This window comes from Notothenia rossii (assembly GCF_949606895.1).
Source record: "Notothenia rossii genome assembly, chromosome: 2".
Lineage (NCBI taxonomy): Eukaryota > Metazoa > Chordata > Actinopteri > Perciformes > Nototheniidae > Notothenia > Notothenia rossii.
This window is the reverse complement of record NC_136904.1, coordinates 13,037,088-13,056,020: the sequence shown is the minus strand read 5'-3', so window position 1 is coordinate 13,056,020 and position 18,933 is coordinate 13,037,088. Positions and strand designations below refer to the sequence as shown.

At 40.5% G+C, this 18,933-nt stretch overlaps 1 protein-coding gene across 19 annotated transcripts in view; it reads right to left on the bottom strand.

The window, feature by feature from the left end:
* Positions 1-4,956: 4,956 nt before the first annotated feature.
* The window catches only part of esrrga (estrogen-related receptor gamma a), a 147,253-nt gene continuing 133,276 nt past the window's right edge, over positions 4,957-18,933 (bottom strand). For all 19 annotated transcript variants that reach the window (XM_079665525.1, XM_079665519.1, XM_079665522.1 and 16 more), the window contains 3 exons: positions 15,323-15,429; positions 15,067-15,229; positions 4,957-10,620 (listed from right to left, as the gene is read on the bottom strand). In XM_079665525.1, the coding sequence (XP_079521651.1) occupies positions 10,376-10,620; positions 15,067-15,229; positions 15,323-15,429 (515 nt within the window). In that variant the 3' untranslated portion in view covers positions 4,957-10,375. The remainder of the gene's footprint in view (positions 10,621-15,066; positions 15,230-15,322; positions 15,430-18,933) is intronic.

The following is an 18,933-nucleotide window of genomic DNA, read 5'->3' as shown; positions in this document are numbered from 1 at the left end:
AGCAATTATGTTTTATCTAGAAATAGTTTTCTGTTCGTTACGTAGAAACAAATGTACGTCATATTTTTCACTCTATTATATTATATATTTCTTGTTTTTTCTCCTTGTGCCCATATTGTGTATTGGTTTATTTGTCACTGTGCACTTCATTGCTTATCAGTGTGTGTGTGTGTGTGTGTGTGTGTGTGTGTGTGTGTGTGTGTGTGTGTGTGTGTGTGTGTGTGTGTGTGTGTGTGTGTGTGTGTGTGTGTGTGTTATTGTGTGTCAGGGGAGCTAGATGCTGCGAAAGGCCATTACCACTGCGAGTCCATGTCACTAGGCTTGTGAAACTCAAGGGAACCCTCACACTGATACAAGGGGATCTAGGGTAAACACACACACACACACACACACACACACACACACACACACACACACACACACACACACACACACACACACACACACACACACACACACACACACACACACACACACACACACACACACACACACACACTAGCATATAGAATTTTAGACACATACAAATTGTGCTTACATATGGCCAATTGTGGACCCCACAAGATTGTAAAATTATAAATTGCACATGCCAAAATGAACACACAACTTCGCACAAAGGAAAAAACATAGACCATAAATATACAGTACTTTTATATACACACACACAAGGGGGGTTAAATAGCCCCAAAACAGGTCTTTGAAACACCATCAGTGTGAAACTGCCAACCATTAGCACTTTACAGGTCACAGCGCCTAAAACAGATATGGTCACCCTTAGAGACTGACCCTGTTTGTACCGTATTAGGAGGAGAGAATCACATCCAGACTTTCTCCCAAACCAAATAAGAACTGCTCTGAAATGAGATCAGACCCCATATGGGATCTGAATGAAGATGCCCGTTACTGTAACTCTGTTACTTCCGTATGGTTCATATCTAAAAAAAAAAATTACACTTTTCTGATGTTCCCCCATGACTACAAAGGAGCTGCATTGCTCTTTGTTGGAAAAAACTCCAACAAAAATGCAGATATCTTGTTAAATACCCTGCTCCCAACAGGCCATACTCATTGCTGTATAGTCTTTTGTGATAGCTCAGATGGACAAAGGCTTGTCTTTGTCAGTTGTGACAAACCAGAAGTAACCAAAGACAGGTACACCTTTGACGCCAGGGGCTTGTATTTTTGTAATTTGAGCTTTTCTCTGCGTCTTAAATTCATTGCTCCTTAAATGATGTCGTCTTGCACACTGAGATATTATAGTGTGATATATGTGTTGTACCTCTACACTCTTACTTACTGCAATAACTATTGGTCTACGAAGGCATGGACCAGTTGTTCAGCATCTGACAGGGAGAGTGTGGGACGGAGTTTTGCAATGTTCCTGAGGTGGTAGAAGGAGGTTTTGCACAGGTGTTTGATGTGGGTGTCAAAGGTTAGATGTCTGTCAAATCTTACACCCAGTTTGGTAACTGCTGTGGAGAGGGGTATGTTTTGTCCAGAAAAGGTAATGTGGGTTATGGGGGATGAGCTTAGATAGCTTCTGTTGTTGAGCTATTTAGTTGCAGGAAGTTTTCTCGCATCCATGCCTTTATCTCCTCAATGCAGGTGTTAAGGGATGTTGATGGGAGCGGTGACGATGATGGTGACAGTGAGGAAGCATGTGGGATAGAGTCTGTCTTTATATATAGCTGCGTGTCATCAGCGTAGCAATGGAATGATATTCCATGCTTGCTGATGACACGGCCAAGGGGAAGAGTGTGCAGGGTGAACAGAGTGGGCCCAAGGACCGACCCTTGAGGGACACCACAGGTGACAGGGTGTGTCTGGGACCTCGCATCTCCCAAGGAGACGTACCCTGTTCTTCCAGACAGGTAGGACTGGAACCAGCTGAGGGCGGAGTCAGAGAGTCCGATGGTGTGTTCGAGGCGCTGAAGGAGAATGTTGTGGTCGACAGTGTCGAATGCTGCAGTCAGATCCAGGAGGATGAGGAGAGATGGGGATCCAGTATCAGCCGCCATCAACAGGTCGTTTATGACCCTGACCAGAGCTGTTTCAGTGCAGTGGGCGGAACGGAAACCGGACTGGCATTTTTCAAAGAGGCCGTTTAATTGTAGATGGTAAATTCTCAAATTGAATGACAAATTAAGAAATGCAAAATCATACACAGCAAAATATTAACATTGTAGTCATGAATAGAAACAACATTATACTTGCAACTGCATACAAGTGAGAATGTAAATAAAAGTTATTAAATATTTCTCCTCAACAGCTATAATACTTTTTCAGAGAAAAGTCTTTAATACATTTGGCATCATTTCTAGATTTGTCTCCTGCCTTTACAACAAATCTAAATAGACTTAAGTTGATGTCCATATCTCTCCCTTAAAACAAGTGTGTTGCTTGATGCAACATTTGCATATTAATTGGTCTTTGAACATGACACCTTTATGCATGAGAACATATCCAGACTTCATGAGAAGAACCGGTTGAGGTCGAATGAACCAAACAACTAATTTCATGTCCACAACCCAGTATAATTTTCAGCACTGATATAGAGGCCAGCATCTTTGTACCTATACCAGCCACATTATTAATAATAAACACAAACAGAATATCATTGTCATGTGAAGAGACCTCAATCTCACCACAATCTATTTGCTCAACAAAACGTACATATCCGTCAAATCGTATACCTCCCTTATTAATGAATTGTCTTTGAAGGTGTACGATATTTATGGTAATGAATGTAATGGAGTAATTTAAATAGAAAATGATTTAATGCCCTGCATTTGGATTCATTAAGCAGTGGAAATATTGTTAACGTTCAACACTTCATTTCTGCGAAGCAGCCTATACGACTGTCCAGACTAATGGTGCCATTAGGTGTTATGGGAAGCCATAACTGTGTGTCATTGGCATAACAGTGAAACTTTATGCATGTAAATGGCGAATGAAATGGGGCCGAAAGATTAACCCTGTGGGACCCCCAAATAATGTATGTTATGGATGAATTGTCTAGGTGAATAAATATGGCTTTCTAGACGGCCTAGTTTTAAACCACTCAGTTTATCACAACTATCAACAGTGAAGGATCGGGGTTACATATTGTTTTTAGTGCAAAAAGCCGTGCCATTCATTGGTCAGTCTCATTATGCTGAGTAAATTATAAGACCCTTGCTGGGTTTTATTTTCTTGTATGCAAAATAAAAAAGAGAAATATGGTAGGAGGGGATAATAGAAAATGGAGAAGAGCAAGATAAAGGGAAGATGCTCAAAGGGAGACAGAGATAGAAAGAGAGATGTAGATGAAGCCAGAAGGTGGAGGAGGAGAAGAGAGGAGTTAAGTTGGCCATTAGCGATGCAGCGTGTGGAGCCCACTCTTACATGCGTTCCACAAGGTTAACGATAAGAGCCCCTCAGCAGCTGAAATGCTCAAGTAGCTTTTATCGTATCATAATAATGAATCAAAGATAAAATAAAATAAATGAACTCCAAAAGGAGAGCAAGTAAAATAAAACGTATGTGCAGAGCCGGGTGACCAGGCACATCTCAAATAGAAAAGAAAGAGAGACATTGTACAAGTGGAAAAGAAAAAAAGGAATAAAAAATCTTGCTCCCTCTGCTAATATCTTCTTATGTCATCTGGTTGAAAAATATTTGCCTGCGGGTCAGGGCTCCCTCTGTTAGGAAAAGGCTTCTTCACGGGTCTCTGCTACATTAAATATCTGGCCTCTGCATCCCATTTACTGCTGCTGGCCATTAGGGGAGTGTGAGAGAGAAGTGGGTATATATTTGAGGTTGACAGAGCAAGAAACAATAAAGTAAAAAAACAAACAAATTGTGAAAGCCTCTGTTTTATGGTTATGTTGGCTTATGTTTTTGTAAACCTTCTTCTTTGTATGTTGTAGTAGACAGTATGTCTTACTGTGTGTGTGTGTGTGTGTGTGTGTGTGTGTGTGTGTGTGTGTGTGTGTGTGTGTGTGTGTGTCTGTTTAGTGCCCTTGGCAAGAGCAGGAGATCTGGCCATTCAGAATGGACAGTAGTTAGCCACCCACCGGAGCAAGCTGTTACCATTTCCTTTTCCCCTCCTCCCATCCTCCCCTTCTCCCCCTTCCTCTTGCCCTTTCCATTTATTTTTCACTGTTCTCTTACATTTTACTAGACCACATACATGTAAAAGAACAAACATATTGTGATTCACTTTTACGTTTACATTTGAATGCTCTAGACTGATTGGCAAATTAGAATTGAGCAAATAAATAAAAAACATGCTCCCCTACCGAGCACTAGTATACTTTAGCAAGTTGCTAACATTTCAGACAAAGCAATTTTTTTTTTTTTTTACAAAAGTGACTAGTTGTGTATGGTTCATTTCCTGAACCAAACACATGGAATTTAGTGGGTTTGCACCGTTTGCACACTATAAGGTGGAGCTTTATTCAAACAAAAACAAAGGGTGCCTCTATGTGGGTTGCTTCAGCTAACGATCCGTACAGTAAGCCCAGTTTGAAAAAAGATATCTATGACTTTGCAAGACTCCAATAACACTGGTGAGACAACACGTCATCATGTCGTCATTGTGGCAATAATTGTATCTTTCTTACGTCAATCATCAGGTAAGGAGTAGAAATATATCATAAGAGTTACAGAGTAATATATGCGTGCATGTATTTGATTGGCCAAGGCAAAACTTTGCTGGATGATGTAAAAGTAGAGCTTCACCTTTCTTGTGGGACAAACTGGATTCGCCTCTGCGTCATCCCCGACCTGGCCTCATTAAAATAAATTGGGCGGTGTTTTTCAGGACTGTTGTCCGTCTGGAGGCGGCGTAAACATAATCTTGCGAAGTAAAGCACTGAGAGAACATGCATGCTCTGTGAACTATCACCATAAATTAAATGCTCACTGGTACCACTGTCAGAGAAATGTGTGTATAAATCAAAGACAAAAGACAGGTGTCAAAACTGGAAGCCTGGTTTTAATTGATATTGCTCTACTGTAATAATCCTGAAAGGCATAGTCTGGAGTAACACATGTAATGTTTCAACCCATAGTAGTATAAGTTACAGAATCATAGGTCTCTCTTTTTGCATTGAACAATATATACAATGTGAAATAAATACATTTACACAAATGGACATTATTGTTGGAGCACACTTGTATGATACACGTCACAAAAATATACAGGTTATTGTTTCTTTTTTTTTTCTTCTTTTTTTCATTTACTGATGTGAAGCACATCTAAAATCTACAGACATTTTTTTTAATAACACTACAGGGTCGTCTCTCGTACACAACTCTTCTCCACAAAGCCGGTCTTTTTTAAATATCCTTTGAATCCAAATGTGTCATTGTTCTCTTTCCCTTTAATACTTTCTTCACATTTGCAAATTCAGACTGCAGGGGTGTCTGCAGCACAAAGGGGCAGTTACATCTGGGGATTAAACACAACTAAATGACTAAACACTGCTGTAGCTAGACACAGTTTGGCCTTAGCAGATTTCAGGGGCAGCCATGGTAGATGGACAATCCTGCGTTGTCCCTATGCCTAAAAAAACTCCCTCTGTTCCAGTTAAACTATTGTTACATTGAGTATTTGCAGCTAATGGATCTAAGTTCCAGATGCGGACGATAAGATGGCGCCCAAAGTGCAACCAGGTCAAACTCTTTCTATCGATGGCTCTGCAAAAACCCACACAGTCCTTCTTCCAACGCTCCTCATAGAAAACACCAGTTTGGTTTGTTGTCGTTTATATGGTTTGAACCTTAACCGCTGAATAATTGAATAGCAAACAGCATTTAGATGTATAACACAAAACACAAAAAGTGCAATCATGTCTCGTCATTGCACAGTTATCAAAATATTGCTTTTAAACTAGAAAAAAAGTGTTGTATGAAAACACTTGCGTCTTGTATATCTAAATAATATATTGGCTATGAGCAGCAAGTTCTAGCAAGCCCTTGGAAAGAATCACACAATCTCCCTCCTGATTTTAGCAGCTAGATGTATTCTTTTTTAACCAGCAAAACAAAGGAAGACCAATTCCTGTCCGGACCATCATTTTCAATGAATTACTTAACTGACAAGGATAATTCGATTTTTAAGTTAATTAAAAAGAACAAATATATACATATCCATATTTGCAGTTGATTCCTTTGAAAACATGAATTATAACCAATTCTAACTTTTATTCTAACTAATAAATAAGGAGAAGTGTGTGACATCTTTCATCGCATTAAATTGTTCAGAAGTACACAGGATAGGTTAGACAACTGACAAATCATTAAAAACAGTAACAGAGGAGAAACAATAGTAAGAAAAGAGCACCTTTCTCTCATAAGTTGTGTGTAGGTTAATGTACAGTGGATGATAATAAGAAACCCCATCTTTCTGACAATGACATGGTGTTTTAAGTTACAGTGAAAACAGGAAAATATATTTAAGTAACCTGTGAAATTATTTCAATGCATATTTCTTCCCTAAAACCATTATATGTTAATGTTTAAGAATTGTGACGGGTCCTAGAGTCTTTGAATAAATGCCATTTGTAGCGCATAATTGATACATGTGTATAAAGAGGTACAATGAGAATACCAACATGTTCATTAAAAGAGACTTTAGTTTAGATCTTGACTTTGTGAGTCCTGGGCTAAAGCAGAAATGCGTCCCAAAAATGTAATGAGTGACTATTTCCCATCAACACACAAAGTAGTTAAAGTCTTATTGTTGACATGTCTGTTACTCTCTGTTGTCAAACAAGGTATTTTCCACTAAATGAGCGAAAACCGGACACAACAATGGGGAGGAGACGTTTTTCGTCTTCATATTATCTCTTTTTGACTGCTGAAACTGTAAAGATGACGAGCTGTATGGAAGGCAGGTATGTACAGCGAGTTTATAAAAAAAGAGTCACCTACAGATCTGAAATTACTCAAATGTCCTTTTCATTTCATCGTTATTTAAACCTAAAGATATACAGTATACTGCTTATTCTACAGGAAAGTTACACAAATGATCCCTCTTTAAATACTTGTATGGTGTTTCTTCATTTAGATACTAAATATTGAATTATGTATAGTTTGGTAAAGATGAATACTGTAGTTTGATCTGGGTGGTCTAGTTAAATGAAGAAGAGCCTTGTATCCGGTTCATTGAGAGAGAACCCAGTGTCCGACAGACAGACAGACAACATGGCCTCTGCTCTACCCCGTGTAGTCTGAAGAAGAAGAAGAAGAAGAACACGGCACACGAACGGGAATCACCACAAGACAAAGTACACAGCAACGCCTTAGAGGACTCGTCAAAGGAGGAAAAGATCGAACAGAAAGACTTTAAAACTAAAAAAACGGATAGAAACTGAAAACAGGTTTTTTTCTTAATAGAAAAAACAACCAACATGGAACACACATCGAGGCTGAACTACATTTTTTTTCTTTTTTCTCGATTTTGTTTCCAATAAAATGTCTTATGTTAGAATTATAATCTGTATAATTTACAATATACAATGTTTAAGAAGGCTGAGAAAATACCCCTTACTAATAATACTGATGTTTGATACAGAGCGTGTGATGTTAGAGATCAACTACACCTAAACTGCAGCACTCCTCAGCTGTGACAAGTCGCCATTTTATATTAGATTACACTGTCGTCTACATTACACATTTTGGCATTCTTATTCGGCTTTAAAAATGACATTTAAAAAAAATCCCTGGACTGTCTTCACCTGTTTAAGGTGGGATCAGTCAGCCATACAATCTTGCTTTAACGATGAAATCAATGATTCTTCACTTGACTGTAAAATGTCACTCAGATTCCTATAAGCTCAGCTTTCCATCTCTTGCCAATAAACCCTGCACTTAAATGTAACCGGCCATTTTTGACTTGAAAAATGCCTGGAAAATCTCTTTAAAAAATGACAATTTAAAAGTTCAATTATTTAATTGAATCAACTTCCCTAAAAATTATATTTGATGAGACTTGTAATACACATAGCGTTGTATATATTTAGTACAAGTAGACAAGCTTAAAATCAAATGTATGAGTATCAGTCATATCTTTATAATTTATAATTCCCTCTAAAGATTACCTATAATTAATTCCATCAATTTCTACTGTATTTGGTAGGATCATTGGTTTTAAGATGTTGTCATAGATGCTTATAAACAACAACAAGTGCAATAGCGATCTTTTGTTTGCAGCACTGTTTCCCTCAGCACAGACTCAGGTTATTCTGAAGGTCCCCACACTCGGCCACGTGGTTAAATAAACATACGCATTGAGGACAAAAACTATGTTTGACTGAACAGCTGATTTCAAATAAATAACTGTCTAGTTTAATTCGATTTAAAGTGACAGAGCATGGTCACAACAAAGGTGCAACTTGGGGTCATGTTAGTCTTTAGCTGCTTGTGTTAGTCCTTCAGCCAAACATGCGTTGTTCACATGGCTTTTTCGGTGACGGCAGCGTTAGCATCTCATCCTCACATTTCTGGTCCATATTTATTCGTGTCTAGCTTCCTCTTACAAATAAAATATTGACTGTTATCTAATAGCGTATGGCAAGTGACAGAGAGAGAATGAGAAGCTACAAACTGCCCTCTGACCCCCATCCTCTCTCTTTCCCGAGTTTAAGACTGGCACATTATGTTAATATTGCAGACTTAGTCCATATGCACAAACCCCTCCTTTAAAAACCACTATTGCTCAGAGTTTTCTAAGATAAACGCTGATTTGTTAATACATTATTACTTGTTATATTTATATATATATATATGATAATTGCTGAAAGTGGTCAAGCTGATAGAAAAAAGGAAAGACATATTGATTGATTCAGTTTTAAGAAGACAATATTAATAACAAAAACAAAGCCGTGTTATATGTCATATACAGGATGACAATTATTTACAACCCTAGTACTGGTTTCATCGCTAAGATTATTTTCAAGATAGAAATAAAGAAAATAAATAAGAGTTTGAAAGCAACAATAGTTGTTCTTCAGTAGTCAGTTTTGTCAGCACACCTTTCTTTCTGGTTTGTATTGTGTTGAGTGACTGAAGCGCCCCTGCAATCTCCGAATGAACGACAGAAATATCTTCTGACGCAGGAGGAGAGCTGGAGGTTGTGAATGCAGCGGAGAGAGAGGGAAGTTCTGCAGTGACACTTTGAGGTTTTTGGAGTTTGGGTAATGAGCACGGACTGGACTAATCTTAATGGCACGATGACAGACTGAAATCTCTACTGACTTGTGTGGAGAGCTACAAACCGGAACCATTGAGCGCTGAAAGCTTTCACAAAGACATCAGAACACAAGAGGAGGGTCTGACCGAATAAATACAGAGAATGTAGACGGGTCTACAACTACCAGTTGGACAAGCAGGAATCCGTTAGATCAAGTCTTATTTTGTTAATATTTTTGAATTATAAACTCAGGTGGTTTCAATATTTGGAAACATTTTCAGCTTGTCAAGTGTGCAAACACTATCTTTATGGTTATGTTGACAGGTTTTGGAGGCCGGGATCCTAATAAAAGTAAAGTAGAAGTTGGGGAGACCCAGGAAGCCAGGATCTGAATTTAGGGAGAACCAGAGAGTGTTGACAGCAGTGGTTTCTAATCCTGGCTCTGCTGGTTTTTATAACAACCAGAAACATTTGAATGGCGAAACTGAAAACCAGCAGCACCAGAAGCAACCGGTAGTTTAACCAGAAACAGTTTTGAGTTGTGACAAAGTTTGCTGGCATCCTCTGAATGGATGAGCTCCATTCTTTGGCAGGGCAAATCTCCTCTTCTTTTCTTTCTGTCCATCCATCCACATTTCATTGTACAAGTACTTTTTACAACACATGTCATTAATACTGCTTCAGTGTTCTTTTTTTCTCCTCTTGTTTTCTTCTAGAACACTTAAAAAAACTCTGTTGGGGGAAATAGGGAGGGAAAGGAGACACGAGTGCAGTCTTAGAGTCTCTCAGAACTGAAAGAGTTTCAGTTTCTTTTTAAATGTGTCCTCATTCAAGCGTTCGTCTTTAATAACATCTTAATTGTTATTTAATGCATCAGTTTTGCTCTCTTCAATGTTCACTGTCGAGTGATTGATAAGAGTTTTAAAAGGAAATATCTTCTTTCCTTCGTCATATGGGGGTCAAGTCAGTCCGTCAGCATCTTCCCCAAAACAAAAAGGTCAAGTGAGCGCCCTTCGTCAAAGACCGTGGAGGTTCAGGTGAGAGGTTTCGGTTACTCGTTTCTTCATATGGGGACGTGTCAGCAGACAAACTTAAGGGACATATGTTTGTGTCTGGGTGCGTGTGTGTTAGAGTGTGTGCGTGTTAAAGAGCAAGAGGTCATTCAGAGTGAGATTCAGACTGGCTGTCCTTCCATCCTCAGACCTTGGCTTCCAGCAGCTCCAGGAACAGTTTGTGCATTGGGACTTTGCCGTCCTGCTTGATGCTGTAGAAGTGTTGCACGGCCTTGGTGGAGGTCTGGCGGAGCAGGGGGAGGGTCATGAGCAGCTTGCCCGCCCGGCGGGGGTCCTCCTGGTGCTGGGCGGCCTCGTAGTTCTGCAGGGCCTCGTGGAGCACATCCTGGAGCTTCTGCACTGCGTCCACGTCTTCGATGTGCATGGAGTCTGGAGGGAAAGGAAGACGAATACGCCATTACACATTTAAAGTGGACACAAATATATTTGATAAGGCATGTTTTGTATCCCACAGATGTTTTGCTAAATCAAAAAAAGGGAAAAAGCAGGTTGTGGTTAGTTGTATTTATTATTAGAACATGATAACATTTGAAAATGTATTTAATATAAGCCTCAGCCCTCCCAGTGTGCAGTGAACTCTTTGGATGACAGCATTTTTATTTTTTTGGGATTAGATTAGATTCAACTTATTGTCATTACGTAGTACAGGTATTATGTAACGAAAAGGTTTCTCTGCATTTGACCCATCCTAGTGTTAGGAGCAGTGGGCTACCATTATGTACAGCGCCCGGGGAGCAGTGTAGGGAACGGTGCCTTGCTCAGGGACACCTCGGTAGCACTTGGTCTTTCAGGGACTTGAACTGGTGACCTTCCAGCTGCCAAGCCAAGTCCCTTTCGATTTTGCCACCACCACCCTGCTTATGCTTTTAATGCTTATGTTTGCTTATGTTTTGAAGTTTCCAGCAATAAATGCAGGCTTTTTTGCAGGGCTGAAAGCTCAGTGCTAGAAAGGGGAGAGGGGCTAAAGATCCAATCCAATACCCAAACAGACTCAATGCCACATGCTCATTGGTGGATATTGTTTAAGGCGTACTAAACTGTGACATTTGTATGTATAAAAAAGTGCAAAACACTTCAATTGCAATCAAATATAGACCATCAGTATCTAATTCTGCAGACAAAATAAGTCTCTAAAAGTATAATGATGAATGTAGTACATTAAACTAAACACTCTTTAGTTCAAAATGTCATTACACTTTACATTTTATAGTAAAAACTAAAGCCAGAAACAGGGCTTTAAAATCAGTCGCTGCCTCTTTCTCTGTCTTTAAAGTGTGGATTTGTGGGTGTGATGAATGGACACACAACGAGACGAGTGGGCGGAGAAGAAAGAGATAGACTTGTGGAATGATGAAGAGACGCACTAACAGAGAGTGTGTGTGTGTGTGTGTGTGTGTGTGTGTGTGTGTGTGTGTGTGTGTGTGTGTGTGTGTGTGTATGTGTGTGTGTGTGTGTGTGTGTGTGTGTGTGTGTGTGTGTGTGTGTGTGTGTGTGTGTGTGTGTGTGTGTGTGTGTGTGTGTGTGTGTGTGTGTGTGGATAAGCATTTGCCTGCACACATCTGTAATCTCTCTTTGAGCTGGCACGTAAGGTGCGTCTCAGCACATGTGGCAGTAAAGGCTGAGAATGTCCCTCAATAATAATGCTCCATATTGCCCCTTAGGGAGGCAAAGTCTTAATGTGAGTTGGCCTTTAGCTCCCAACCTCCGATCAATGTTTCCGATCAATGACTACATGCATGTTAAATAATAATCACAAGGAAACTATTGATAGGCCGCCACGCCCCAACACACAAACTTACACACAAAAACCAGATCTGCAGAGAGGGTGAGACCGATGAGTGCATGAAGACACCTTAAAACAATGCTAGGGTGCTTCTCAGAGCACACGCTATGCATGTGTGCTGGGTTGACACATACCTACACATTAAAAAAACCAAGGCAAAGAATCTATGAAAACATGCATAATATCAAACATAAACCGAAAAATGGTTTTGTTCAGATCAAATCAATTCAACATAAAATGTGTGAACACACACACACAAAGAAATGCACACTTACTCGTGCACAAACACAATCACATGTGTTGGACCTAAAGAGCGTAATGTATCAGTATGCAGGAGCAGACCAGTCACTGTGTTGGATTCTTTAGGGATCAATAGAAAACTCAGCTTCTATCTGTTCTCCGAGGTTTTACTTTTTCCCCAGTTTAAATAGTGAGTGGTCCTTTTTTTTTATGTAGTAGAAAGCAATAGGGAAAATATATTTATTAAGGTTGATAAGGATGGTTGTTATTTCCGTTGATTAAACAAATATACCGGTAATCGAAAAACCAGAGTTTTTAAGATCTCTTTTTTGTCCTTTTCACTTTTTGTTAATATATTTGTATGAGAACATCTGCAGGCTCTATATTTAGCCATTTAGCATACATCATACATTTGCTTTTATTAAAGAAATATTTATATACCGGTACATATATTATATAAAAGTATATTACGCAAAGTGAAGCAATCCATGATAAAGTGCCTAATGTACCAATTAAAAGTATTACTGTTTATCTCAATTAAAACAATCTCCTTTCTTATTAAACTGGATTTGAATAAGTGGTTACCTGAATTACAGCCTATAATAGCAGTAAGTTTAAATGAAGTTTAATGAGTTTCACATTGTTTTTGATTAATGCTGTGTGCTAAGTATTTAAGCTGGTAGACATGGCTGCTGCTTGTGCTCTGACCCGCAGTACACTCACAAGTAAAACAGCAGACGTTAATGAGCACGAGCACATAAGGCTGTTAAAACACACATGTTAACACAGAACCCACAATGCACACACACACATGTAAATGAATGCACAGACACACACAACACACAAAGACACACACACGTGCCTCTTGTTTCCCATGGCTAGTTTAGCTGTCTTTACATGTGGGGCACGTTTGCTAACATTTCTTAAGGCTTGGCTTCATTAATGCAGACGATTAGCATCCTGTGAATTAATTAGTGTCAGTGCCCTTCAAAATGCTAATGCTAGCATTCTGTTGTCTTGAAGAGCAGTTAGATAGTCTAGGCGATGAAGCAAAGTTCTTATTTGGGCGTCAGCTGTTTATATTGCCTTCAGTTAAAGGACTAGTTCAAATGTGAGTTTTCTCCATAGTGACTTCATTATTTTAATAGATAAATCCTCCCTGAAATGATCTGGATATTTTTTTAATTGCATGTTCCACAGGCAAAGGATTTGAGCTTTTAACAGCATGCAGTGTTTCTGTCTACAGAATAGAAAATATTCTATTTGATATTTACTCAATTAGTTGTCTATCTTTCCAGCTCTTCAATTGCCTTGAACTTGACAGCAGACCTGGATTCAAGAGCCTACACCATCAGTTGGTTTAGACATTATTGTCTCTACATTTAACAATTAACAAGAAAATATTCTCTGATTTCAGCTTCTGATTTCGTGTTTTTATAAATTGTATATCTTTGGGAAGCTACATTTCCTCAGTGTTTGATGTCAATCAGACAAAATGAGCAATTCCTAAGTGCTGTTGGGAAATGTTACGGACCAGAATATTCATAACCATCAACACGACCATCAACACTGTGTCTAGCCGGCAGAACCAGCCAGAATTCTCACATTTCATAGACCAATACACACACACACACACACACACACACACACACACACACACACACACACACACACACACACACACACACACACACACACACACACACACACACACACACACACACACACACACACACACACACACACACACACACACACACACACACACACAAATAGGCACAGCCAAGAGATTGATTGTCACATAGCCCACAGGAAAACAACATGTCAATATCTTCTGCATGTGCATGACAGTATGTACTCTATGCGTGTGGCAAATCATTGTTCAGTGGCTCACATTTAAGTATGAACTAATGTTTTATGTTTGAATATGTGTTTATGCATGAGTCAGAGAGATGAAATTGGCATATTTGAGAAAAAGCTCTGAATTTGTTTGTCTGCCTCATGTGTCTGTGTTGATGTTGGTGGCAGAATCAGAACAAAAGGCCCCTCCCGTCCTATTCAAAGCTCTCGCATTGCATTCTCCCATTTAAACACATTGTATTGACAGCTCCCCCCTTGTAATTAAAGAGTACTGAAGAGCTGGCCGGCTTCCAAGACAAAGTTCAAAAGACGGGTCATGGGAGGAAGAAGGCGTGTGTGTGTGAGAGTGTGTGTGTGTGCGCGTGTGTCAGTCAGCTGTCGATGCAGCTGGACACATCAGAGAGGGGGCTTTATCGACAGACTTTGGGTTCTAATGATTTTAGCTTATTTAACAGGCATCTGAAGAGACGACTATGCTAATTGTAAAAGGGATCGCCACTTTGTTCGGGGGTGGGAGGTGGGCTTCTGGTTGAAGACGTGTGTGTGTGTGTGTGTGTGTGTGTGTGTGTGTGTGTGTGTTTGTACCTTTGGGTACCTTTGTAAAATAAGAACGAGAGACTTTTAAGTGTATGAAGAGACTAATGTGTGTCGGTTTAAAAGTTAAAGTTGGAAATTTTGTCAGCTGCAGGTGCATTACAAGACTAGAAGAAGAAGTGTCTCTGTGAGTTAAAGTAATGGGGATGTGTGGCAGTTGTGTGTTTGTGTGTGTGTGTGAGTGTGTTTGGATGCTGAGTATTGAAATCAGTTCTTTGATGGTTCAGTTTAAATGAGTCCCGAGGGACAGGAGATTCCAAGGATTAACTCTTCCTCAACCAGTCGCGTGCTTGCTGACTCAAACACACAGACAGAAATAAAAGTGAAGAATGTCTAACCTGAGTTAGCCAAAGCGATGGCCTTCAGAGCGACAAATTCCTCCTTCTCGAGCTTCATAGTCTTGTATTTCTTGACCAGCTGAAGGATGGCATTGTTCAGGTCCAGAAGTCCAGCTAGCTTCGACTGGTCCTCATCCATGATGTAGTCCTCAGCATACACCAACTAAAGAGAGGCAGAGAGATTGTATTAAACATGTCTAAACATTTGTATGTATATATCTAGAGCTAGGAGCAAACTTAAGTCAAAGATGCTCACCTTGTCTTCAAAGGAAAGTGAGCGGTACACAACACGAAGGATCAAGATCTCCATCCATGCACTCTGCAGTAGACTCATCTGGTCTGCCAAAGACAGCGTGGAGAAACCTGAGGACAATTCAGAAGCAGAAGAAAAGCAAGAGATGTTAAAATGGTTTGCTCCAAAACCGAAATCTAAGAGTTAAGGAATGTTTTGTTTTACTTGTTGATAACAGTCAAACTAACAGAGGGTGGTGAAGCTTGTTTTAAAGCTATCAAGAGAGTCAAGATCAGCTCCTCTCCCTTTCCTCCCTGCCCACCCTCCATCCATTCCGGTTGACCAGAGTTCTCCTCCTCCTCCTCTTCCTCATCATCCTCCTCTCTCTCCTGTGCCCAGGGCTGTTCTCTGGGGAGAGGCAGGCCTTATCTCCCCCTGACACAGCCTCCATGGATCAATGCTGGCCATCGCTGCTGCACCACTCAAACACACACACTAATTGCCGCTATGGCCTCAAAAGTCCTGCTTTCTCCGGTGTCAATCCATGTCTTTCTATTTGCCTACGTCTTTATCTGTCTGTCTCTCCAAATCGCAATCCATGACTTTTTTATCTGTCAGTGTCTATCTGCGACTGACCATCTGTGTGTCTGATTCTGGCTTCACCTTCTTCCATCCATCTCAATACATCTCAGCCTCATGTCCTGTATGTTTGGTTTCTCTCTGTTCCACATGTTGTGCTTGTTGCATGTCTGCATTTCACTTTCTGTACTGTAACTATCATTTGGTTTGATTTATTTTAACTTCCTTATTTAAAATATTTATATTACATTCTTGTTTAAGTGGACCAGACGCTCGCTGGTTGTCTCCCCCTCTCTGTCTGTCTGTCTGTCTATCTCTTTAATGGAACACCTGCCCACTCACACCTTTCCTCACAGCTGTCCTCTCCTCACACACCTGTCCATTCACACCTGCTGTCTGCCTACATTGCGTTCTTGTGTGTGTGCAAGCCTTCATAGGAAAGGCAAAGACAGTGGCCCATGTGAGCACACCTGTCAGACCTCACTGCAGCCCTCCAGTGTGTGTGTGTTTATGTGTGTGTGTTTGGTGTGTGTCAGGGAGAAGCATCCTGCCAGGAGAAGCAGGCAGATGAGAAGGAAGATATTTCTTCAACAACATCTGCTGCCATGTGCCTCCTCTTGAGATGGTAGGTGTGTGAAAGAGAGTGTGTGTGTGTGTGTGTGTGTGTGTGTGTGTGTGTGTGTGTGTGTGTGTGTGTGAGTGCATGTGCATTAGGGGTTCTTATCTCACAGTGTGTTGATGGGTAATGGCAGGCGTCTCATTATGTCCAGGTTGCAGGCTATTGTTGTGTATAATGTGCTGTAATTCATTCTATCTGCAACTGTTAAAATCTCCATCACACACAAACACACAAACACACACAAACATGCACACTCACACACAAATACAGTAAACACCGCTGCGCACACACATACAGTATCAGATATGCATAGACATAAATGTAAAGGAACATACTGGAATTAATCCAAATGTGTTTGATTAACACACACACACACACACACACACACACACACACACACACACACACACACACACACACACACACACACACACACACACACACACACACACACACACACACACACACACACACACACACACACACACACACACACACACACACACACACACACACACACACACACACACACACACACACACACACACAGCTCAGTGAAGGGAGGAGTGCTGTTGCCAACTGGCAGTGTCTTCTTCTACTTAATGAAATCATCAGAAGGGATTAGAGGTGAATTTCTTAAGGGGGTCTTCATGCACACACCCACACATACACACACATCTCATTCACAGAGGCAGATGTCTTAGGGGGTCCTCAGGACTTCACTACTCATCCAGGGCAGGGGGAATAAGCGTGGGCACGTCTAAAATTAACACACACACTTATTGAATCTGTTTAAACCCTGGGGTCAAGTGAAGAGAAGAAGACACGAGTGAGGGGTTAATATCATTAAACGATGTCACTGGTTGGGTGTTTTTTTACATTTGTGTGTGAGAGAGAGAGAGAGTGAGTGTGTGTGTGTGATTTCAGCACTCTGGTATTTGGAACAGCACGCAGGGTTCAATCAATTCCAGCACATCCCTCTGGTGGAATTTGATCCAGTGGAGCACACATGGCTCAAAAAGTGTGCACAAACACACACACACACACACACACACACACACACACACACACACACACACACACACACACACACACACACACACACACACACACACACACACACACACACACACACACACACACACACACACACACACACACACACACACACACACACACACACACACACACACACACACACACACACACACACACACACACACACACACACACACACACACACACACACACACACACACACACACACACACACACACACACACACACACACACACACACACACACACACACACACACACATAATCACAAATAAGCAAATACACACAAGGTAAAACCAACTGTAAATATCTTCCAAAACAGGCTTGGATGCCCAGCTGTATGTTGATTATATGGTCTGCATATTATTTATAGATCAACAAACTTCTCCCTAATTACACATGAAATGCACACGTATGTGTACAAACTCACACAAAGGAAACACCAATAATTAAAACCCCTGTGATTAATTTATTGAGCTGAAAGTGCGTCTTTTCTTATTGAAGTACGTCAACGATTTTTATCAGGACGTGGTTTGTGTGTGTGTGTGTAAAGGATTGTGTTGTGTGAAAGCACTTTGAGTGTTGTGAATATGTATATGTTTTTATTGTGCACTTAATAATATTATTATATAGAAATGTTGCACCGTTGTACCGTGTGTTGTCTGCTTGTTCCATCAGCCTATTTGGATTACTTGTGTTTACGTAAGTTGCCATACATAAGCTTCTATGAGTTTCTGCATGTGTGTATTTCTGTGTGTGTTTGTGTGTGCCTTTCCCGAGCCCCTCCCCTTCCCACCAGCCTGTCTGCGCTGTTCAGCCATCCAATGCCTCTTATCTGTCTGATTAATAGGCGGCCAGCTTCAGGACAAATTAATTAACAGATAACGCCATCTCTCCCTTCTTCCCTTCCTCCCCTCCTTCTCATGAAGCGATCGATACAGCAGAAGAAAAGAAACATCAATGGGAATTTAGTGCTGATGATGGAGAGAGAGAGGTATTGATGGAGAGGGAGGGAGAGAGAGAGAGAGAGAGAGAGAGAGAGAAAGAGTGAGATGGAGGAGAGAAGAAAGTAAAAGGGGGAGAGGTGTTGGAAGGAGAGATGGTGGTGGCGGAGGTGGGAAGACCTTTCTTTCATACCTGTGATTTCACTTGACAAAAGAAGGTTCCCTATTTGGCTCTAATTACATTTCCTTTCTGCCCATTGTTGATAAGACACCTCGTGCTATGTGTGGTAGCTTGAGTGTGTTTATGTGTGTGTGGATGTTGGACAACGTGCATTTACTTTGGTTCTGGGGGGGCTAAGCTAAATGTAAAGTGATGTACAGTTAAAATAAAGTTCAAAGCTTTGCTTAAACATATCAATATCAACTTTAAATGAA